The 23,043-nt window shown below is 36.0% G+C and overlaps 1 protein-coding gene across 2 annotated transcripts in view; it reads left to right on the top strand.

Annotated features, from left to right (window-relative positions):
- Window positions 1–23,043, top strand: part of chn1 (chimerin 1) — an 81,517-nt gene that overhangs the window by 11,456 nt on the left and 47,018 nt on the right. For both annotated transcript variants that reach the window (XM_048192814.1, XM_048192813.1), the window contains exons 4-6: window positions 8,101–8,132; window positions 9,867–9,980; window positions 14,534–14,822. In XM_048192814.1, the coding sequence (XP_048048771.1) occupies window positions 8,101–8,132; window positions 9,867–9,980; window positions 14,534–14,822 (435 nt within the window). The remainder of the gene's footprint in view (window positions 1–8,100; window positions 8,133–9,866; window positions 9,981–14,533; window positions 14,823–23,043) is intronic.

Here is a 23,043-nt window from a genome sequence, read left to right as displayed (position 1 = left end):
GCTTTGGGATGTGGTGGAACGGGAGATACGCATCATGCATGTGCAGCCGACAAATCTGTGTGATGCTGTCATGTCAATATGGAGCAAAATCTCTGAGGAATATTTGCAGCATCTTGTTGAATCAATGCCATGAAGATCGAAGTCAGTTCTGAAGACAAAACTAGCAAAGTGTACATAGTAAAGTAGCCGTAAAAAGTACAATAAATCCCCAAAAAGGAGCCAATTTTGCTTAGTGAAGAAAATGTTTACATTACATGAAATTTTCTTGATATGCGAATCAGAACCGCAGGCTACCCTCCATGTAAGAGTGTTAAGAGTTTGATTTCACCGCATGATCAGATTTCATTAGCACCGCAGAGCGTGTTTGTCCTTTCTTGCCGTAATTGAATTATGTATTGCTGCAAGCTTCAGCTCAATCCTTATTGAGGCTTCATAGATTCATCATGATTAATCAGTGACCTTACTTTTACTAATATTAGTGTTTTTTTTTTTTTTTCTTTTAATTATCCCACTGGCCTGATTGCTTGAATAAACGCGTTGTCTAATCCATACAGTAATTAGTATGCTAGATATTAGAGATGTTTTCACCCTCAGTTGGAATTCTGAGAACAGTTTTTACTGTAAAATAATTTGCAACCTTGAAAATCTGTGTGGAGCATCAGTCACGTTTTTTCTGCTCGCAACGTACTCCATTAATTTTTAAGGCATTTTGTGAGGAATCTGTTTTAGCTCTGATGTAGAGATTGAAAAGGCTATGAGGATGACCTCAGCTGTGTGTAGCTCTGTAAATGAATTGTGTTGTGCTTCAGGAGCTCAGTGTGTCGTCTCAGTGCTGATCTGTGTTCCTGCAGAGATTTCTGTTCATTAGGACCGAAGCCACGACCCGTCTGTCCTACAGACCAACGACCCACTCGTCTCGCACAGCACACGATATCAAAGCATTAGATCTGATATGAGGGGTTTTCTTTGGAGTTATCAAGAACGTGAATTCATGTGTGATGGAAGAACCCAGCCTTCATCCCCTGTGAGAGAGAGTCTCGAGTAATTCTCACAGTGTGTGGAACCTTACCTATACAGTCAAAGCATTTGTGAAGGCATTCCTTTTCTAACTTTTGCACAAAAAATACTTGCATGCTTAAAACCCAAAACATTTGTAACGTGTTTAAAAGCTAACGTGTGCAATTTTTCGTCAGTAAAACCCTTTCTTCTAGCCCTACCCCAGCTTTATGTGCAGTCTGTGAGCCGTTTGTTGACTGACATCACTTTATTCCAGCGATTTAGCAAAAAAAAGCAAATATCTTGTACATGCAAACATGGTTTTCCTTATGTGGATTTAGTGACCTAAAATAATTTTCAAAAGCTTGATGTCATATATGTTTTTTTTAATGCTTTTCTCCTGTAAGGATGCATTGAATTGATCAAAAGTGACCTTAAGGCTTATGTGAAAAAACAGCCGTAGCTTTAATATAACTGCAAATGTACATATGAAGAGTTTGGTTCCAAAACGCTATAAATCCATTTGGATTATTTGGAGTAAAATGTTGTTTTCTTTACCAAGAAAGTGGCAAGATGAAAACCACTATTTTCTGTTTCAAACTTTCACATAGCATCTTTTGGATATAAAAACATTAAAAATTCAAATCTACATTTTGATTTTAAGGCGAGACACCCCAGGTGAATAGGGTAAAAAAAATTAACTAATAGATATCACCATACTACCCCAGGTGATTGATTACATTTACAAATTGCAAACATTTTTTGTATTACAAGTTTTCTAAAATGTAATGTTTAAATATGCAAATTATGCATTATCTAATTAAATATGCGCTAATTTGCATACATTACTAGAACAAAAATCTGAATATTGGATTACGTCAGGTTCACGGTTCTCCTTTAATTTTTTGGACATATTAAATTCAAAGGTTTTTACAGAGGGAATTTTGTAAATCTCTTTTTATCACTCCATAAATCAGAAAATACTATCAACAGCCAGAAAATTTTTTAGGAATAAAATGTTGTATAAAATCAGGCAAATTATATATCAACAAATCCCTCTGTAAAAACCTTCAGAATATAGATAGGAATAAAACTGTAAAGTTTGGTGTATGTAAGTTCTGCTGAAATGGAGATTTCTGACTCGGGAGCAAGAGCAAAAACTCATTTTGAGAAAATGGCCTTTAAAGATATTTACTGTAATTGAAATCTATAGATGCAAATGCATAAAGTGCTATAAAATATACACTTAAAAGTGTATTTTGGATGTTTTCTTTCCACCAGTCTGAAAAAACACTTTATGAAAAGCCAAAAAGTGCAAAATCTCAAAATTCACAGGTGCCTGAAAAAACAATGTTTTTGCCTGTAGTGTCTTTCCCCTTAAAAGGTTTATTATAAAAACAGATTATTTTTTTCCCAAAATGCAATAAATCCATCAATATAAGTTATTTTTCAAATTGAAAATGCACAACAAAGTAAGTTGATTCACATATATGACAGAGTCTAAACTTTGCCAATATTTATCTTATATACAGACATTTGACTAAAAATACATTCAGCCGTCGCTCCCAAAATGAATTCAACGAGTCAACTTGTTAATGTTATAAATTATTTGTCATTACCGATTAAAGAGTATCTGGCGCCACCGCACGGTTAAATAAACACATTTGCCGAGTACATTGGTATTAAAAACTGCTTTTTAAAAAAGCCTTCAATGTTTACAGTGCGTGGAATGGAGTGCTGTGATTGGTTGAGAGGATATCTGCAGAAAAAGGATACTGACGTTTGTCGCGTTTTGGAAAGAAAGGGAGAAAACATGACAGAATAACACGACGGATAACGCATTTTGCGGAAAATTAATCAATGACTTTTCAATACCGACCAGATACAATACTGATTTTGGCGGAAACTCAATTTTTTTTTAAATGGCGTTTATCGCGTTTTGGAGCCAAACTCTTCATATTGTTCTTATTTTCAAAAAAGGATTATATAAAAAAACATTTATCTATGAACTGATGAATTGTGCACATTAAGAACGTTTCTGAACGTTTATTCTAGTAAATGGGGCCAATTTTGATGCCTCCTCCCCCACCTGCTTTCTAAAATGTATCAGACATTGCCACCTTGTGGAATAAAGTTGAATTGCACTTATTCCATCATCTAAAATTCAATTATTGTTGTGCAGAAAAAAATATACATACAATGATACACACCTCGGGTCGTTAGCGACCCCATACAATTTTTACAAAAAATTTATAAAAAAATAGGCATTCTTTTACAATTTTATGATTTTTTTTCTTGTTATATTCTTTATAATGAATTGATTGAGGAATACGAAGAAAGTTGAAGTCTAACTTTAAAAAATGAATGAGGAGGAGGGTAGTGAATGGCGTCCCGGGTCACTAAAGACCCGAGGTATGCATTTAAGGGTTAAGATCTTTTTTATAAAATCCGATGGCTCAGTGAGGCCTCCATTGACAGCAAGAAAGCTTTCAATGCCCAGAAAGCTACTAAAACATATTTAAAACTGTTCATGTGACTACAGTGGTACAACCTTAATGTTATGAAGCGACGAGAATACTTTTTGTGCACAAAAAAACAAAATAGCGACTTTATTCAACAATATCTAGTTCGGAAAGCGTATCAAACTGCCAAAGTCACGTGAACTATTGAAGTTTCAAATCATGACAGAATAACACGACGGATATCGCATTTTGCGCAAAATTTATCAATGACTTTTCAATACCGACCAAATACAATACTGATTTTGGCGGAAACTCAATTTTTTTTTAAATGGCATTTATCGCGTTTTGGAGCCAAACTCTTCATATTGTGCTTATTTTCAAAAAAGGATTATATAAAAAAAAAACATTTATCTATGAACTGATGAATTGTGCACATTAAGAGCGGGAACATTTATTCTAGTAAATGGGGCCAATTTTGATGCCTCCTCCCCCACCTGCTTTCTAAAATGGGAAAGACACAAATGTAATGAAATTAACATTATAAATGATGTGAGAAATGGGGTGAAAATGTGTGAAACAATTGGCTCATTTTTCCAATGTCACCTGGTCATTGCTGATATTAGCATTTAAGGATGCTGATAGAGAAACCCCAGACCGAAATCAGACGCTCTCATTCTTCACGCAGAAAATACTGCACGCTCAGCACGCACACAAACACAAGCCCTTTGACTGTTAAACTCTGGCTTTCAGTGATTGATTAGCTCTATAGTGTTGCTGATTCCCATCATTAGCTGGTTTTATTACCCCGTCGGTCATCTCACCTACAACCCGCTTCACACACACATAAACGCACAACCCTGCTTTACAAAACACTTTTCTGCCTTTATTCTCATCAGGAAACGATGTTATTCCATCCCACATCCCATTTAACCAGAAACGTTCAGTCATTCACTGACTGACACTTCTCATTGTCTACATGTTGTGTTTCATTACATTTTAAAGCTGAATTGGTTATATATATTTCAGGGGTGTTATGTTTCTTGTTTTATGACTTTCGCATTGTGTAGGACCTTTTGTTTTTCTCATGTCATTGTTAAAAGTTCATATATATATTTTACTCAGACAGGAGGCAGCCTTGTGAACCTCCTCACACACACAACACTGTTCTTCTGCCCTGCGTTTGTGTTTCCTGTAAGAGAGAGACTGGGGGAAGGGACGATGTGGATGCTGTGTGCTTTTGATTCTCTCTGTCTCTGGAAGCTCAAGGTTAATCAGTAGGGAGGGTGTTATGCTCATTTATTTGTGTTTTGGCTTTACTCTGCTGATTTTAGATGCAGTTGTTGGATCAAGGGTTAAATGTCACCAACGGACATTTATTGAAAATACACATGACACTCAAATACTGCAATAAACATTAGTTTAACAACATGAGATGTAACATAATACCCTGATTTACATGATAAGAAAAAAGAAATCAATGGAATAAGTTATTTTTACTTCCAAAAACTACATTCAGTTTTGCATGCATTTTTACAGTCTTTTACCATTAAAATTACAATCATGAGTAAAGCATTGTGTCCTGACAGATTTCACAGTAATGAGCGTAAAATGCATATGAATATATTTGAAAGAACATATATTGGTTAAAAATAAATAAATCCTAATTGTGTATTTATTTATTACTAATAAAATCCAGATTAGCAGCGTTTATTACACACCTCTCTGTAGTAATTGATTTTAATTGGCCAGTCGTGGCATTCTGTCAAATATTTTTGTATATTTTTATTATGTTGGATATTAAAGGTGCCATCGAATTGAAAATTAAATTTACCTCAGCATAGTTGAATAACAAGAGTTCAGTACATGGAAATGACATATAGTGAGTCTCAAACTCCATTGTTTCCTCCTCCTTATGTAAATCTCATTTTTTTAAAAGACCTCTGAAGAACAGGCGAATTCAACATAACACCGACTGTTACGTAACAGTCGGGATCATTTATATGTACGCCCCAATATTTGCATATGCCAGCCATGTTCAAGGCATTACACAAGGCAGCCAGTATTAACGTCTGGACTGTGCAAGCTGAATGACCCAAGCGTAGTGAAAAATGGCAATGGAGCAATAATAACTGACAGAACCATGATATCATGTATTTTTATTGATATTTGTGAATTGTCTTTCAAATGTTTCGTTAGCAGTTGTAATGTACTTTAAATGTGGTTAAAGTTACATCGTTTCTTACTGTATTCCGAGACAAGAGCCGTGCTATTTTCATTTTTAAACGTGCAGTGTATAATTCTAAACACAACTTCATTCTTTATAAATCTCTCCAACAGTGTGTATGTTTTTAGCACGAAGCACTTCAAACTCATTAATAAATGTAAAATCCAAAAAATACTATACTTACGTATTAGACATTTGCATGACGAACACATTGTAAAGATCCATTTTGAGGGTTATATTAGCTGTGTGACTTTGATTATGCAATGATAGAGTCGAGAGCTCTGGGGGGCGGAGAGCGCGAGCAATTAAAGGGGCCGCAACCTGAATCGGCGCATTCTAATTATGCCCCAAAATAGGCAGTTAAAAAAATATTTTAAAAAATCTATGGGTATTTTGAGCTGAAACTTCACAGACACATACAGGGGACACCTTAGACTTATATTACATCTTGTAAAAAAACGTCATGGCACCTTCTGTTTGTTAACGAGGGATTCATGGTTCAAGTATTCGAACCCTTAGTAATCAGTAAAATGACCCCGTCAACCTCAGAATTGTACCAGAAGGTCTTCAGTGCCGTGATGTTGCTGAATTCATTTAATAAAAAAAAAAAAAAAAGTCATTTATTACTCACCCTCATGTCGTTCCACACCCGCAAGACCTTCGTTCATCTTCAGAACACAAATGAACCCTTAAATGCATGATTCGGGTCCCTTAATTACATATTCGGGTCTTTAGCGACCCGGATCTATATCTAACACGGAAGGATCTCTACCTGTCGCTATAATATAAAACTCCTCTGATGTTAGAGTAACAATTACAGAAGAATAAAATAAATCATATTTTGTTACCTTTTGGAGCTTGAAAGGGCTCAGTTTGAGCAGATGTTTTATGCCATCACCACTGTCCTCGTCAGAGCTCATTTCCCAGTAAATTCAGCAAATAATAGGCTAGTTTTATGTTTGAGGTAGTGAATATGATCCCATTCGCGATCTCAAAAGTATTCTCAGAACTATATAATTTTTAACATCTTCAAAATCAATATTTAGATCGCTAACAGCTTCACCAGATCCATCCAGTGACAGTTACAGTCATATTTGATTGCATTCAGTACTTGCTCTGCAGTAAATCACTGAGCCACTTCATGTTTCTCTTATTTCGTTTTCTGTCTGAATGAATCGTCACTTCATCATTGTGTATCAAACATTGCCACCTTGTGGAATAAAGGTGAATTGCACTTATTCCATCATCTAAAATTCAATTATTGTTGTGCAGAAAAAATATACATACAATGATACACACCTCGGGTCGTTAGCGACCCTATACAATTTTTACAAAAAATTAATTAAAAAAATAGGCATTCTTTTATAATTTTATGATTTTTTCCTTGTTATATTCTTTATAATGAATTGATTGAGGAATATGAAGAAAGTTGAAGTCTAACTTTAAAAAATGAATGAGGAGGAGGGTAGTGAATGACGTCCCGGGTCACTAAAGACCCGAGGTATGCATTTAAGGGCTAAGATCTTTTTTATAAAATTCGATGGCTCAGTGAGGCCTCCATTGACAGCAAGAAAGCTTTCAATGCCCAGAAAGCTACTAAAACATATTTAAAACAGTTCATGTGACTACAGTGGTTCAACCTTAATGTTATGAAGCGACGAGAATACTTTTAGTGCACCAAAAAACTAAATAGCGACTTTATTCAACAATATCTAGTTCGGAAAGTGTATCAAACTGCCAAAGTCACGTGAACTATTGAAGTTTCAAAACACTTAGGACGTAAACGAAGCCTTGTTTACTGAAATCACATGATTTTGGTGCTCTGAACCACTGATGGTTACTTGAATTATACACAAATTTCAAAGATCTCATAATTAACCCACAGGCCATCTAAGCAGAAATCATACTCTATTGCTATTATGAGATCCCATTAAATACAAATCAAAAACATCAAGTAAGTATAATTCATAGAATAAGTTTAAGTTTTGACTGCAGTTTCTTTATTTAATTTGCCTGTGAATTGTTCAATTAAATTGTCTCAATGCATAAATTTACATAGAATATTGGATTTAGTATTTTACATTCATGGCACCTTTTCCATAGACATAAATTATTAAGAATGATATCAGCTGTATTTTACATATTCTGCAAAAGCGGCTGGGATAAGCTTACCCTAGAGGGCTTTTGCCCCAGGAAGGGGGTCAACTTACCCCAGTAGAGGAGCAGGATGGCCCCTTTTTATGCACACTGTTCCTAAGAGAGGCATCTTTACTATATACCACAATATTTCAAATGATGGAAATCTCTTTATCAAGTCTCTCATAATACTGTTCTCCAAGTCTATGTTTGTTCCTGGGTAATAATGAACTATTTTGATAAAATGAATAACTTTTAATAATGATATATCTGTCTTTGCAGGTGGAGAATCGGCCCAAGTACTACGGACGAGAGTGAGTTTCATTACACGCATTACTGAACCAGTTCACATTCTACTCTACATGAATCCACATATCCTATTTAAAGGTGCAGTGTGCGATTTCTGAGAAACGCTGTTGAAAGTGGATCAGACTGAGCAGCGCAACACACTTGTAGCCAATCAGCAGTAGGGGGCGTGTCCACTCATGATGAGGGAGGAGAGAGAGTGAGCAAGATTTGAAGAAAGACTGTAGAAAGAGAGATGGCTGAGAGACATTACAAATGAGAAAATCTCTTAATATTAGAAAAGCTTTCCAGAGCTGGAGAGAAGCAGGAAAGCCTGAAAATAGATGCAGAGTAAGACTGGGCGATATATCGCATGCGATTGTCAAGCGCATTTCGTCAGTAAAGCCGGTTCCCTGATTACCGCTAAATCGCCATCACCTGCTTTCAAGTCGTAGTTCACTGACAAGCTACGCAATATCGCGTTCATTATCGCAGATGAATCACCTTCGATAATGAACGCGATATTGCGTAGCTTGTCAGTGATCTACGGTTCTGTCTATTAAATGCCGCTCCATTTAAAAAGCAGGTGATGGCGATTTAGCGGTAATCAGGGAACCGGCTTTACTGACGAAATGCGCGTGACAATCGCATGCGATATATCGCCCAGCCCTAATGCAGAGTTTTTGTTGTTTCTGCTCCAGACGTGAGTAACTTTGGTGTTGCTGTTTCACAGAACCAAGATATGCTGTTGTTGTAATGTTAGCTGTAGTAACAGGACAGTTTTGAGTGTGATTGTTCGTCTGGAGCTGCAGTGCTGCTGGTGACTCTGAACCAACTCTCGCTTCTATATACTCTTCTTCTTTTTTGTTCTTCCTTGTCATTCGTTCGTCATCTTCACTTTATTGTGAAGCATTATTTTGCTTCACGTCAGCTATGCATGCAGACATCCACTCTTGCATTGCGTGTTTGTGCATTTTGGGGGCGGAGCAATGAAGGGAGGGGCGTGTCTGTTTGGGTTGATTTCAAATATCAACAGTGTTTCTCAGAAATCGCTTATGGCACCTTTAATAGTACATATTTTAAAATCATAGTATTTTTAAAATAGTTCTACTATATAGTATTTACAGTAGATTTTTGAAGTATGCATTTGTGTGTACATGCCATTGTTTTTTCTTTTTTTTTTTTTTAATACGGCCACAGTCCTTTTCTCTGTGAAAGAGGATTGGACTGCCAGTACATACATTGCTGTTAATAAGTTTGGGGTTGGTGTGATTTTAATGTTTTTGAAAAAAAGTCACATGCTCACCAAAGCAGAGTTTATTTTATTAAAAAGATAGTAAAAACAGTAATTAAATATATTTTAATATATTTTCGACTGTAATTTATTAAAAAAGCTGAATTTTCAGCATCATTAATCCAGTCTTCAGTGTCACATGATCCTTCAGAAATCATTCTAATATCATGATTTGTTGTTCAAGAAACTTATTAATTTTATCAGTGTTGAACTGATCCATGTTTTTTTTTTTCAGGATTCTTTGATGAATAGAAAGTTCAAAAGTACAGCATTTATTTGAAATATAAGTCTTTGTATCATTATAAATGCACGTATGATCAATTTAATACATCCTTACTGAATAAAATATAAATTTATTTAAATGTACTGACCTCTTAATAGTGTAATTCTCTTATTTAAAAGCAAATTTGATTTGAGCTCTAATGCACTGATTTATTAATATTCTCCGTCTGATTGGTTTGCGGTAAAGGTATCACGGGATGATCTCCAGAGAGGAAGCCGACCAACTGCTCAGTGTGGCTGAAGGAAGTTATCTGATCCGAGAGAGCCAGAGACAGCCGGGCACATACACTTTAGCTCTACGGTACATCAACCTTCAACATTGACCTTTGACCAACCCACCCGTCTCTAACACAGATCTTCACTCTTTCTCCTGTCTAGCTTTTGTGTCTTGACCTAGTCTTGGCCCATGGGTGTTTGTCTTATTTTAGCTCTGGCTGATGTGTGATCAGTCAGTGTAGTTGAATCCTCAGTCTTGATGTGTTATTAGCAGAACACGCATATTACTGGTCCTCATTAGTTCAAAAGGCTTATAAATCACACGTTTTTGTGATGGGGGTAGGTGTTGGGTTAAGCCATAGAAAATATCTTTAACCTGATATAAAATCAATTGAAGTCTATGCAATGTCCTCACTAATATAGTGAAACAAAGTGTGTGTATGTGTGTGTGTGTGTGTGTGTGTGTGTGTGTGTGTGTGTGTGTGTGTGTGTGTGTGTGTGTGTGCGCGCCCTAGACACAAAAAGTCTAGAGATAATCCCTTTAATCTGCTCACTTGAGCAGACGGACACACACTGCTACACGCTGCACGCGGCTGGTTTCTGGTCCAAACTCTCTCTCTCTCTCTCTCTCTCTCTCTCTCTCTCTCTCTCTCTCTCTCTCTCTCTGTTTCTCAGTCTCTCTCATGTGCTCTTCCTCAGGCATGTGATTCCTCAGAGAAAGCATCTGTTGTGTCCTGTGCGCAAAAGCTTTAGCATCAAAGAGCTCTATTGCCATCAGGCTTTAATGACATTAGCCTTTGTGCATATGTTTGTGTGTGCGTCTGTTTCCATATGTGAGTCAAGAAGCCATACAATCTCTAACTGTGTGTGTTTCTGATATAAACTCCTTGTTGTGAGTATCTGTAACTGTTTTCAGATTCGTCTGCGTGCATCTGATTTTGGGTGTGTGTGTGTCTCTGTGGGAACTCAAACAGGAAGCACAGGCATTATAAAACCTCAGCAGCTCAGCTGTCCTGTCCAGTGGCTCATAACAGCATTACCATCTCTGATCATGTTACAATAGATTGTCAACCTGCAGTTTTCTAATACTGTTTGATACAAATATTTAAACTAATATGAACATATAAATATTCATTTTCTATGACAATCTTAATGTTGTTTTTTGTGTTGTCTGATTATCATACAGTAAGTATCAATGAATGACATTTTTGGCTGTAATGGTGTGTGCATAAACATATTTGAAATGCATGTGTGTCACTGCAAACCCAAAAGAGTAGTTTATTCCAATCACTTCGTCTTGGCTATTTTGCACTTGAATTGGTGTATTCTTGTACTGTTGACGTTATAAATGATGCATGTGTGTTTCAGAGGGTTAAAGTCATATGTTAATGCCTTGATTGGCATTTTAAATAAACCAAGCTGCTCTGCAACACTTTCATGAGCTGCACGTGTGTAAATGAGCACAGTGCCGCGCTTCTACGATAGGTATCGCAATATTTTAAACAAAATGAAAAACTTGAAATTCAAATAACAGATTTATTTCCAAAACATTAACAATTTTTAATAACTTTGTTATACATACAACTTAATAAAGTTGATTTTAATAGGTGTGTCACTGAACAATAAAAGTGAATTTTAACATGAAATTAGAATTAGGATAGCTGAAACCTAAGTGAGAACTTCTTAAAGCAGTAAAACAGCGGTGACACCAGAATAAATATTCATGATTCTGAACCTGAAAATATATTATTATACTATACATATAAATAATGTAAGCCCTTTTTTACTGGTAAAATCAGACATTTGGCATTATCAGGACCCACAAATATTGCCCCAGTGCATTATTAAACATTATATTCAACATTAAATATAGTAGTTTAATTTAGTACAGTTACCAAAACTCTGTAAACTTTCTTTTTTTTCTAATGCAGTACACTTTCAATGCAGGCATTCATTGAGTCTCTTTCACACAGACGAGCCCCCAGCGCAGATGATACAATTACATAAGAATATACCATCTAAAACGCTTTGAATCATCATACTACCCAAACTAAAAACTCGATATGGTGAGTTAAATTATGCTTTCACTTCGAGGAGTGCTGCTTTAAATAATGTTTGTTTTGTTAACCCTAACTTTAAGAAGAGCCACTTCAGGTAGTCGATGACAGTTGTAATCAAAGTTGTCATCAAAATGACTATTCCCAAACTTTATTAGTTCATCCAAAAATTAAAATTCTATCTTTATTTACTCACCCTTGCTGTTTTTGCGTCTCACACACACATACATTTGAACACCCATGTTTACTACGGTATGTTCGTTGTACTGTTCATCATATAAAGCCATCGTGTCTCCTCAGAAAACTTGGAGTAGACCGCTCGATTTATTTTTTTTTTACTGTGCCTTTGACATTTTTTGGATCTTTTAAGTTTTAAAGGAATGGACTTTAAATGGAGGGACACAAATCTATGGAAGTAAAATAATGCCATATGTTTTAAAAAGCTTGAAATAAAAAGCTTGTTGAATTGCACTACTTGAAAAAAATATGCATTGCATTAGCCGTGCTTATATTTTAATGCATTGTATTTTTAAGGCTTGCATTTTTATGTGCTGAAATTCAACATGGTTGTATATTTGAGCTGTGAATATTTCAATTCAAAACAGTTCACACACATTTTCATTGTTAAAAATTCAATAATCCATATTCACCTTTCAGATTTCACTTCCAAAATATTCATTCTGTTTAAAAATACAACCAATATATTCAGTGGTTAAAATTTCAACATTTCACATCCGGGAACTGCAGGAATAGCAGTAGAGTGCCGAGCATAATCTCCATCTACTGTTAGTCGACTTCACCAGCAGGTGGTGCAAGCGCGTGTTGACGAAGAGCAGAGCAACAGTTAGAGCAAGTCATTCATTTCATTCATTAAAACGGATTTACATTAACGGAGCAAATGGCAAGTGCATGTGTGATGATTATCAGGGACAGTATATATATGCAGAAAAGCTGATAAAGATTTAATTCAGTGTCTTCACTGTTACTTTCCCTGTGTAGCCTACATGTAAGCAGCTTTCTCTACAGTGAACGAGATTAACGTTATTCCCCGATGCTGATGTACAATTCAAACGTTAAATATGAGGTAGACGTATAACTGTAATTATATTGCAGCGCTGTGATGCAGTACTGGGGTTTCCCTCAATAGTCCCTTAGGTCGACTAACAGCAGATGGAGATTATGCTCGGCACTCTACTGCTTGTCCTGCTGTTCCCGGATGTGAAATGTTGAAATTTGAACCACTGAATTTGAGGACGCGAAATAAAATGGACCGAAAATTGCCTGCTGAATATTATTGGTTGTATTTTTAAACAGAATTAATATTTTGGAAGTGAAATCTGAAAGGTGAATTTGTATTATTGAATTTTTAACAATGGAAATGTGTGTGAACTGTTTTGAATTGAAATATTCACAGCTTAAATATGCAGCCATGTTGAATTTCAGCCCATAAAAATGCAAGCCTTAAAAATACAATGCATTAAAATGCAAGCACGGTTAATGCAATGCATATTTTTTTCAAGTAGTGCAATTCAACATGCTTTATTTTTTCCAAAAAAATAAATGGCATTATTTTACTTCCATAGAAAACTCTCATAAAGTCTTTCATAAAATCTTCATTTGTGTTTAGAAGATGAACAAAAATCTTATAGGTTTGAAACGACATGAGGGTTAGTACATGATAACAGAATTTACATTTTTTGGTGAATTATACTTTATAAATACAGTAAGATGAAACTTGGATGAAACTAACTCTATCGAGATATAACGATGTATCGTTGCACCCCAACTGTGAGTATACTTAGGCCTTAAAGGGTCCAAAAAATGAAAATTATCCTTTGATTTACTCACTCTCAAGCCGTCCTAGATGTATATGACTTTCTTCTTTCAGCCGAACACAATCGGAGTTATATTAAAAAATATTTATAATGGTACTGAATAGGGCTCAAGATTTTGAAGCCCAAAAAAGCACATCCATCCATCATAAACATAATCCATATGAATGCAGGGGGTTAATAAAGGCCTTTTGAAGTGAAGCGATGCGTTTGTGTAAGAAAAATATCCATATTTATTTGGCCATATGCGAGTCTAGTTCCGGCGGAGGATTAGACAAAGATGTTAGTGAAAAATTAGACAATAAAACAAAAAAACATGTACAAATAGACATCTCAACATCAGCCTATTCTATTCCACAGGTCAGTGAGAGGGTGGAGATGCAATAAATATCAATGGGTGGAATTATCAGTGTTTGTTGCAAAAGCCTATAATTAAAGTTTAGGTTAAAAATACAATAATAGATTAATAGTAATAATAGATAATAGATAGTTTAAATTTGTGTGTCGGTGTAAAGTATACTGGGCTATGGTGTGTGTGTGTGGAAGAAGAGTATCCGGTCTTCATATTGATCAACATTTGAGCTCTTCGCCCTCATAACTACTACAAGTACAGGAAGATGATACAACCAGAGATGTTCAGTATGTGTGTGTGTCCATGTTCATTCATCATTTCTCTCTGGATCTTTTCACAGCTGTGTGTTACAGCGCTCGAGTCCAACACACACTCATTTCCTCTTTCTCTCTTTCAGCTTTGGGAATCAGACCCGAAACTTCCGTCTCTTTTACGATGGGAAGCATTTTGTGGGGGAGAAGCGCTTCGAGTCGATCCACGACCTGGTGACGGACGGTCTGATCACGCTGTACATTGAGACCAAAGCAGCTGAATACATATCTAAGATGACCATCAACCCCATCTACGAGCACGTGGGCTACACCACCCTGAACCGCGAGCCGGCGCTGAAGAAAGCGCTGCCCGTCTGCAGAGACCTGCCCGATGGGAAAGAGACACCCGGAGAAGAGACCGGCCTGGAGGAGAGGGTGAGATACAGGAATGCAATTACCCAGCATGCATCTCTGTGTTTGTCTGCTCTTCTTCAGACTGCAGTCTGTAATTAGAGTCAACTGTGATGAGATTTCATGAGTTTTGCCCTTTGATGACCTCTGTCTCAACCATATGTGCTACTGGGGTGAAGAGTTCAGTTACATCATTTATGAATATGAATTCTGCTGTGGAATATGATCCCTCATTGCCATCTTGGTCTTGTGCACCACACTGACTCCGCGTGTAATTCTTAGTTAACTCGTTATTGCTGTTTTCAGAATGTGTTGTTGGTTTGTTTTTTTTGCCAGAGTTGGCTATAAAGATAATTTGCATCTGCAGTCCCTGGGCAGGATGATGTTAAAGTACAGACAGTACAAAAAATATATATATATACTGTATATATGGTTTGTGCCCTGCTCTTTTTGATTTGTTTTTTAACTAAACTCGAGCTGTTACATTATGCTAAATGACACCAGCAATATTTCCTATAGCGCAATTATGGTCCAGCTAAGCTCCCCATTTTAAATGGGGAGTCATCTATCTACACTACAGGTGACTAATAAATAGGAGCTAACTACTTTTAAGCTAAGTGGGCAATATTATATTTTATATTTAATATGTGCTTAAGGCCTATTTAAACTTTTAATGTTAAAATGTTTGAGGTCAGTGTGAAAAAAAAAAAAAAAAAAAAAAAAAATGCAAGTATGCACATTTATAATGTTACAAAATATTTCTATTCAAATAAATTCTGTTCTTTTGAACTTTCTGTTCATTAAAGAATTCTGAAAAAAGTATTTTCCAGGAAAAAAAAATCATAATTTTTGTCTTTACAGGAATAAATTACATTTTAAAATATATTCAAATAGAAAACAGTTATTTTAAATTGTATTAATATTTCACAATATATCTGCATTTTTGATCAAATAAATGCAGCCTTGGTGAGCAGAAGATGAGTAGAATTCTTTTCAAATCATTAAAAGACCCCAATCTTTTGAAAGGTATTGGACATACTATAGTTAGGGCTGCAACTAACGATTATTTTGATAATCGATTAATCTAACGATCATTTAGAATGATTATTCGACTTATCATCGATTATTACACTGATTAATCAGTAGGCTTTGTTCGATTATTACACTTTAGCAATTAGTTAAAATATTGAGTTATACTGTACTTTAACTAGTAAATAAAACAATGATTTTCAAGCCAACTGAATAGACCAAATCTCCTTCAGGTTTTCTTTCCTCCTCAGACTGTTACAAAGACTGGTACTGTGTTTTTAAGTCTGGGAATTGTAATAATAACTTTTTAATAATAGTAACAGGGTTCCCACTCGTCCTGGAAAACCTTGAAAACCTGGAAAATTGATGACAAATTTTCCAGTCCTGGGATGTAAAATGTCCTGGAAAATCTTGTAGTTGTCCTGGAAAATTATTTTTTTAAAAGTTGTTGGGTTTTTCTTTAGTCAAGACCAAAGAGTTTATCACTGACCTAAAACAATCACCATTAGTTCAGGAATGTTGAGTTTTGACACGTGAGCGTAGTAGTTTTTTCAATGATGATTGCATGAATTGCAACTTTTTAGTCAAAATTTTTCGTACAATTGCGAGTTTACATAATTGTGATATAAGCTCGTAATTGTAATGAAAAAAGCCAGAATTGCGAGTTTATATCACACTATTCTGACCTTTTTTCTCACAATTATTACTTTTTTCTGGCATTTGACAGTTTATATCTTGCGATTCTTCTTTTCTTAGAATTGTGAGATATAAACTTGCAATTGCAAGAAAAAGTCAGAATTGTACGTTTCTATCACGCAATTCTGACTTTATATCTTGCAATTGTGAATATCAAATCACAATTATGTAAACTCGCAATTGCGAGGAAAAAAAGTCAGAATAGCGAGATAAAAAGTAAAAGTAAGTCGCAATTATCTTTTTTTTTTAACGGAAACTTTCTTCCATAGTCATAATGTGTGATTATGAGTTGATATTAAAAACTTATAGTTAAGTCATGGCAATAAACCTTTTAAAGACTTAGAGAGCAATATATTACTTTATGGCGTAATCCCAGTCTTTTATTTCCATTGTTGTAAAATTGAAAATGTCCTGGAAAAGTCCTGGAAAATGATCGCTGAAAAAATATGAATATGTAATATTGTGCTTTTTTTTGTTTGTTTTTTTTTTTTTTTATAAAAAAGCCCCTCTCTAGACATTTCGTGCTGTAATAGCAGAGAGGAAGAGATAATATGTTCACGTGCCGCTTGACCTGAGGCGCTACGGTGATCTGTCACGCCACATTAAAGAGTGCCAAAACCACATGCATTGTTTGAATCCCGTAGTAAAATTGACAGAATTTAAAAGCTGAGACTTTGTTTTATATCAAGAGTGACCTGATCTTTCTTATCTGTTGGCACGTTGTCTGTGTCCTCTTTGCTATGTATCTTTCACTGCATGAGAAAATGGACGTGTGTGAGTTTGAATGAGAGTTGGTGGCCCTGCATGACAGCATTTTTTTGTAGTTATGCTAAACGTTATGTTTGTTGTGTTTATGCTATGTTAATCTCCCACATTTTACGGGTTCGACTTCGTTTGCCCTATGCACTCCAAAGTGCTATCTTCTTTTACTGGATTGGATCCGGGAGGGCTGCATTACATTATTGCGCTACAGCGCCCCACTGGTCAAACCGTGTTATTGCAGGCCCTTCAAATAGGTTGTATGAGATCAAAAGACTATTCAACAACAAAAGTATTTGTTGACAATTTTTTATTGTCGGCGTTGTCGATAATGTTGATTAGGGTTGTGCCCGACATCACAATGGAGAGACACCATCGTGATGCCACGCCCCCGCCCCGCTCCGCCCCTTTTATTCCCCTCACGCGCAACCTATTGGAAAGCCCGGATGAGTCATTAGTTGGGAAATAAAATAACCCTTTCGCACATAAGTTTCAAATATTCTGGCTGACCCCCCAGCGTGAGTTTTTCAAGGCGACCATTATTTAGAACGTATCACTTTATGGTTTCCATGGTGACGCGTCATTGCTTGTCATGTCACACACCGCAAAATATTCACTAATTTGTTAACTATAACATGAAATATCTGATATTCCGATTGTCAAATATGTGAAAGTGGATGCGTTTTGCTGTTTAAACAACTTAATAATGATTGCGTTAGTTGAGCTATACACGTTATGGGCGTCGCCATGTTAGTTTGTGCCGCAGGTTCTGTTGGATTCACGACATCTTATATGTATTTAAACATCCGAAACCTAAAATAAACATTATGTGGTTGAAAATGCTGCATATTTGTGATATATGAAAAGTGCTGCGCGCGTCCATCTCTGGTTTAAAGATGGACGCGCACATTTGAATTTGGCAATTGATCACGTGATGCACTGCACTGAACGTTCTAATCACACCGGTGTGATCGTACACGTCAAAGGGATAAATAAAATAATAAAGTAAAATAATGAATAATAATTATATAATAACGAAAAATTTAAATACACCCCCCCCCACCCCCGATGATATCATCGTCCATCACGATGTTTTACTGTAAACATCGTCAACTGCCAATTTAGGGGACATCGCCCAACCCTAATGTTGACTAATTGTTTCAGTCCTAACTATAGTATACCACAAATAAAGGCTTTTCACACTGTGCTCAATCCGGGTTATCGTCATTCTAAGAGGTGTAAATACTTGAGTAAATGTAATTAATTACTGTACTTTAACTGTACTTAAGTATCTTTTCGGCTACTTTGTAGTTGTACTGAGTAACAAAGATATTGGCAACGTTTACTCTCTACTTGACTACATTTTTAAACAAGTAAATGTACTTTTTACTCCAATACATTTGTGATGAGCAATGCAATTACACATTACATTTTGCATGGCACCTAACTTTTTCTGCAGCAGGTTTTGTCTGCTATAAAGAAGCGATATTGCCATCTAAGGGCACTGAAGGTACTACATCTTGTGCCCAAACTTGTCACCAAGGCTACTTTACGTGAATGCGAGTGCACTAGCAGGTAGTTGCTGAATCATAGGGGTTTGATTTAGGAGATAGTGTCCGTGTCCGTGAATATTAAACCGCAAATAGACTATTTAAATATGAATCCCTGCATGTCTGTGAGCCTCTGAAATGAATGACGCGGAAACGCGGTTTTATTTACCTCACGCACGGATGCACACTGAAGCACGTGCGACGCTCGCAATGTTTTCATCCTCTGTCGCCTCACTATATGAGGAAATGAATGCACGAAATTCATCTCCAGAGCCGCTCTGAAAGTCATTTCATCAGCATTTAACCACTTCGTTTGAGAAAACTATCGCCATAAACACAGAGAAACTCAAAGCTCTTGGCAAACCATCAAAATAAAAGTTCGATTTAACTTGAGAGAAACATATTAGTGTTGTACAGTAGAATTTAGATAAATTAATTTAATAATAAATTATTAAATTTTAACAGTAAAGCTCTGTTGTGCAGCACATTGTTTGACAAAAAAGTTTAATTTCATGATTAAAAGATAAATTAAATGGTTTGCGTTCATTTGATTGCCGGAAAAATTTAAATACGGAACAGAATTTCTGGGGAAAAAAAAAATCATAAAAATACTTTTTTTAATTAATAAATTTTGTTGTTTTTAAGAATTCAATTAATTAGACATGCTTTTTTGATTATTAAAATGTAATTAAACCATTAAAATGGAATCCAGAAAAGTTCAAACAGAAAACAGAATTTGGTAAAAATAAAAAGGAAAGAATAAAACGTATATCATTGGGCGCTAAAAAAAATATTTTTTTGTTAAACTTTTAATAAATTGCTGGTAAATTAAAAAAGTTTCATTATTTCCATTGATTAGACATGCTTTTTGATTATTAAAATTTAATTTATCCATTAAATTGGAGTCCAAAAAAAAAAAAAAAACGAAAAAAAAAACAGAATCCAGAAAAATGAAAGGTGCCCTAGAACTTTTTTTTTAAAAGATGTAATATAAGTCTAAGGTGTCCCCTGAATGTGTCTGTGAGGTTTCAGCTCAAAATACCCCATAGATTTTTTTAAATTCATTTTTTTAACTGCCTATTTTGGGGCATAATTAGAAATGAGCCGATTCAGGGTGTGTGGCCCTTTAAATCTGGTGCTCCACGCCCCAAGAGCTCGCGACTGCCTTAAACAACATAAAAAAAGTTCAAACAGCTAATATAACCCTCAAAATGGATCTTTACAAAGTGTTCGTTATGCAGCATGTCTAATCGCGTAAGTACAGTATTTATTTGGATGTTTACATTTGATTCTGAATGAGTTTGATAGTGCTCCGTGGCTAACGGCTAATGCTACACTGTTGGAGAGATTTATAAAGAATGAAGTTGTGTTTATGAATTATACAGACTGCAAGTGTTTAAAAATGAAAATAACGACGGCTCTCTTGTCTCCGTGAATACAGTAAGAAACGATAGTAACTTTAACCACATTTAACAGTACATTAGCAACATGCTAACGAAACATTTAGAAAGACAATTTACAAATATCACTAAAAATATCATTTTATCATGGATCATGTCAGTTATTATCACTCCATCTGCCATTTTTCACTGTTGTCCTTGCTTGCTTACCTAGTCTGATGATTCAGCTGTGCACAGATCCAGACGTTAATACTGGCTGCCCTTGTCTAATGCCTTGAACATGAGCTGGCATATGCAAATATTGGGGGCGTACATATTAATGATCCCGACTGTTACGTAACAGTCAGTGTTATGTTGAGATTCGCCTGTTCTTCGGAGGTCTTTTAAACAAATGAGATTTATATAAGAAGGAGGAAACAATGGTGTTTGAGACTCACTGTATGTCATTTCCATGTTTTTGAATCTAGGGCACCTTTAAAATGGAAAAAACGGAATTTCAGAAAAAATAAAAAAAAAATAGGGCCCTAGATGAGGTCATGACTGCAGCCGGCGATGAGGCCGAAACAGCACATCCAGTGCAAGTAGACTTTGATTAGTTCATTTTACTTAACATTATTTTATTTATCCACTATATTGACAAGACCTTTTTGAAAGATATTGGTTTACTTCTGGTCTTTTTGTGCACTTGAGCTTAACTGAGAGAGTTTAGACGTTTAAGAGGCTGTTGCATCAACCTTGATTTATTGCAATATTGAGGTGTTCAGTTTTATTTTGATTTTAGAATATAAACATGATTTCTCATCTTACGAATCAATTGTTTTTTTGTTTTTTTTCCGGCATGTCTCTCAGGTGTCGAGGACTAGTGCATCTTTGAGCCTACATTCAGTATGAGTAAAATGCTTAAGTAGTGTTACAGATACAGGCTTGGAATCGGAAAGATGCGAGACGGTGGCCGGTCACCGGTCCGGGCCGATCATGTGGAAAATCAGCTGATTCCGGTCCCTGGCCGTCCGATCGGTGCAGCTCTAGTAAAAATAAATCTGTACTTAAAGGTGAGGTGGCCAAAAGAAGAGTTTGAGCTACCAGTTTGAAAACAATCATTAATTTTCAGAAATGTCACCCTGCAGGTGTGTGGGTGATTTGTCCTGCTGTACAGATGTGATTGATGTTGAGTTAATGAGCAGCTGACAGATGCACACAGTGAATTTATCTCCACATTAATTCATGCATGTAATCAGATAATCAGTGATGATTTAAACGTGCAGTAATTATTCACAGCGGCTCCTCGCTGGTCTCCTCTGCCAGAGTCATCGCCGATGCTCAATCTGTTCACAAACAATGGGTGGAAAAGGCATTTTCAAGGGTATAAATATTATGATGACTGTATTTGTATATTAATCTTGGGTCTCAGGTCTGTGTTGGGCAGATATGAATTTCCCTGCGCAGTCTGTTTTGTGGGACAGTCTGTTCGGTGTAACTGTATCTAATATCAATAGTGTGTTGCAGTGACACAGTGAGATCCTGTTCTGGTCAAAGCAGGTCAGCAGTAGATCAGCAACACACTGTCTTTGGTAATATGAGCACAGATATTGGAAAAACAAAACCCTCTGCCAACATTCCGGTGTCCAGTTCTGGGTTTTGACCCTTGACCTTTAATATCAGTCCTCAGATGAGAAGTTTATTAGCTAATTGACTTTGGGACAAATACAGCTTATCCATATCGGCCAGAAATGTAATATTCGTGATCCGTACGGACTAGGCCCCACCGTTGCAGCGCGAACACGCACCGTCAGGCCTGATATTTTTATTCGATGATGGGTGGGAAAAGGTAGAATGACAGAAGTGCTAATGCACCAATTACAACAAAGAATCCCGAGTTTACGCAACAGCATTGGATACACGGTTAACATGACAATAGATGGACTTTCGACGCAAAAAATACAAGTGGGTATATGCAAATTCTGATCTTCGGAAGTAGTAATACGCAAACAGCCCTGGGCAAAAATTAAGTATACGGCGTATACGTGTGTATGGCCCCGACTACACCACTGATAGAGTGAGAGTTTATCATTTGGACGTGTTTTGTCTTTTTACACATTCAAGTGATTTTAAACCATTTGAGCACAAAAAGAGGCAAAAGAGAACTCAATTCGCTACTCGCACTCTTATCTGAGCGCACAGTCGCACACACAGAGGTGCTTTTCAGAACACAGAATTGACTCGCATCTCCTTGAGCTTGAGCGGACACGTGCACACAAAATGATCAAAAAACCCATCTCGACTAGTATTCTCGTAAACATAGTTGGTTATGTCTTAAGTCAACATTAAAAAGTTGAGAAAGAAATTGGATGTGTATCATTATTTGGATACACAGGATCTGTGCGTTCGCTCTTAAAGTGACATTGACCTATAAATACCTGCTGCTGTCTAAGTCATTAATGATAATCAAACAGCAAAACATATCTTTAACAAAGATGAGTCTATATTTAATTTATACAGTGAACAACACTATAGTGTTATTTTACATTTCTGTAGCCTACCTGAATACTACATAATTCCACTATTTTTTTTTTTTACTGACTTTTCACTTGTCTTTAATAATGATTGAACTTTATTAGTTAGGATAGTAGTTTTTGCTGTGGTATTGAAGTACTTAAAGTGTTCTTTAAGTAATAAATGGAAAGCAACTAATCAATTAATTCAATTAATTATTTTCTCGCTGATCCGAAAAATGATCCAGATTCCGATCCATGACTCAAATAACATAATATGATCCGAACCGTGCGTTTTGTGATCCGTTGAACCATTATT

This window comes from Megalobrama amblycephala, linkage group LG6, assembly GCF_018812025.1.
Source record: "Megalobrama amblycephala isolate DHTTF-2021 linkage group LG6, ASM1881202v1, whole genome shotgun sequence".
Taxonomy (NCBI): domain Eukaryota; kingdom Metazoa; phylum Chordata; class Actinopteri; order Cypriniformes; family Xenocyprididae; genus Megalobrama; species Megalobrama amblycephala.
Note: the sequence above shows the minus strand (reverse complement) of the source record. Positions and strands in the feature narration are given on the sequence as shown.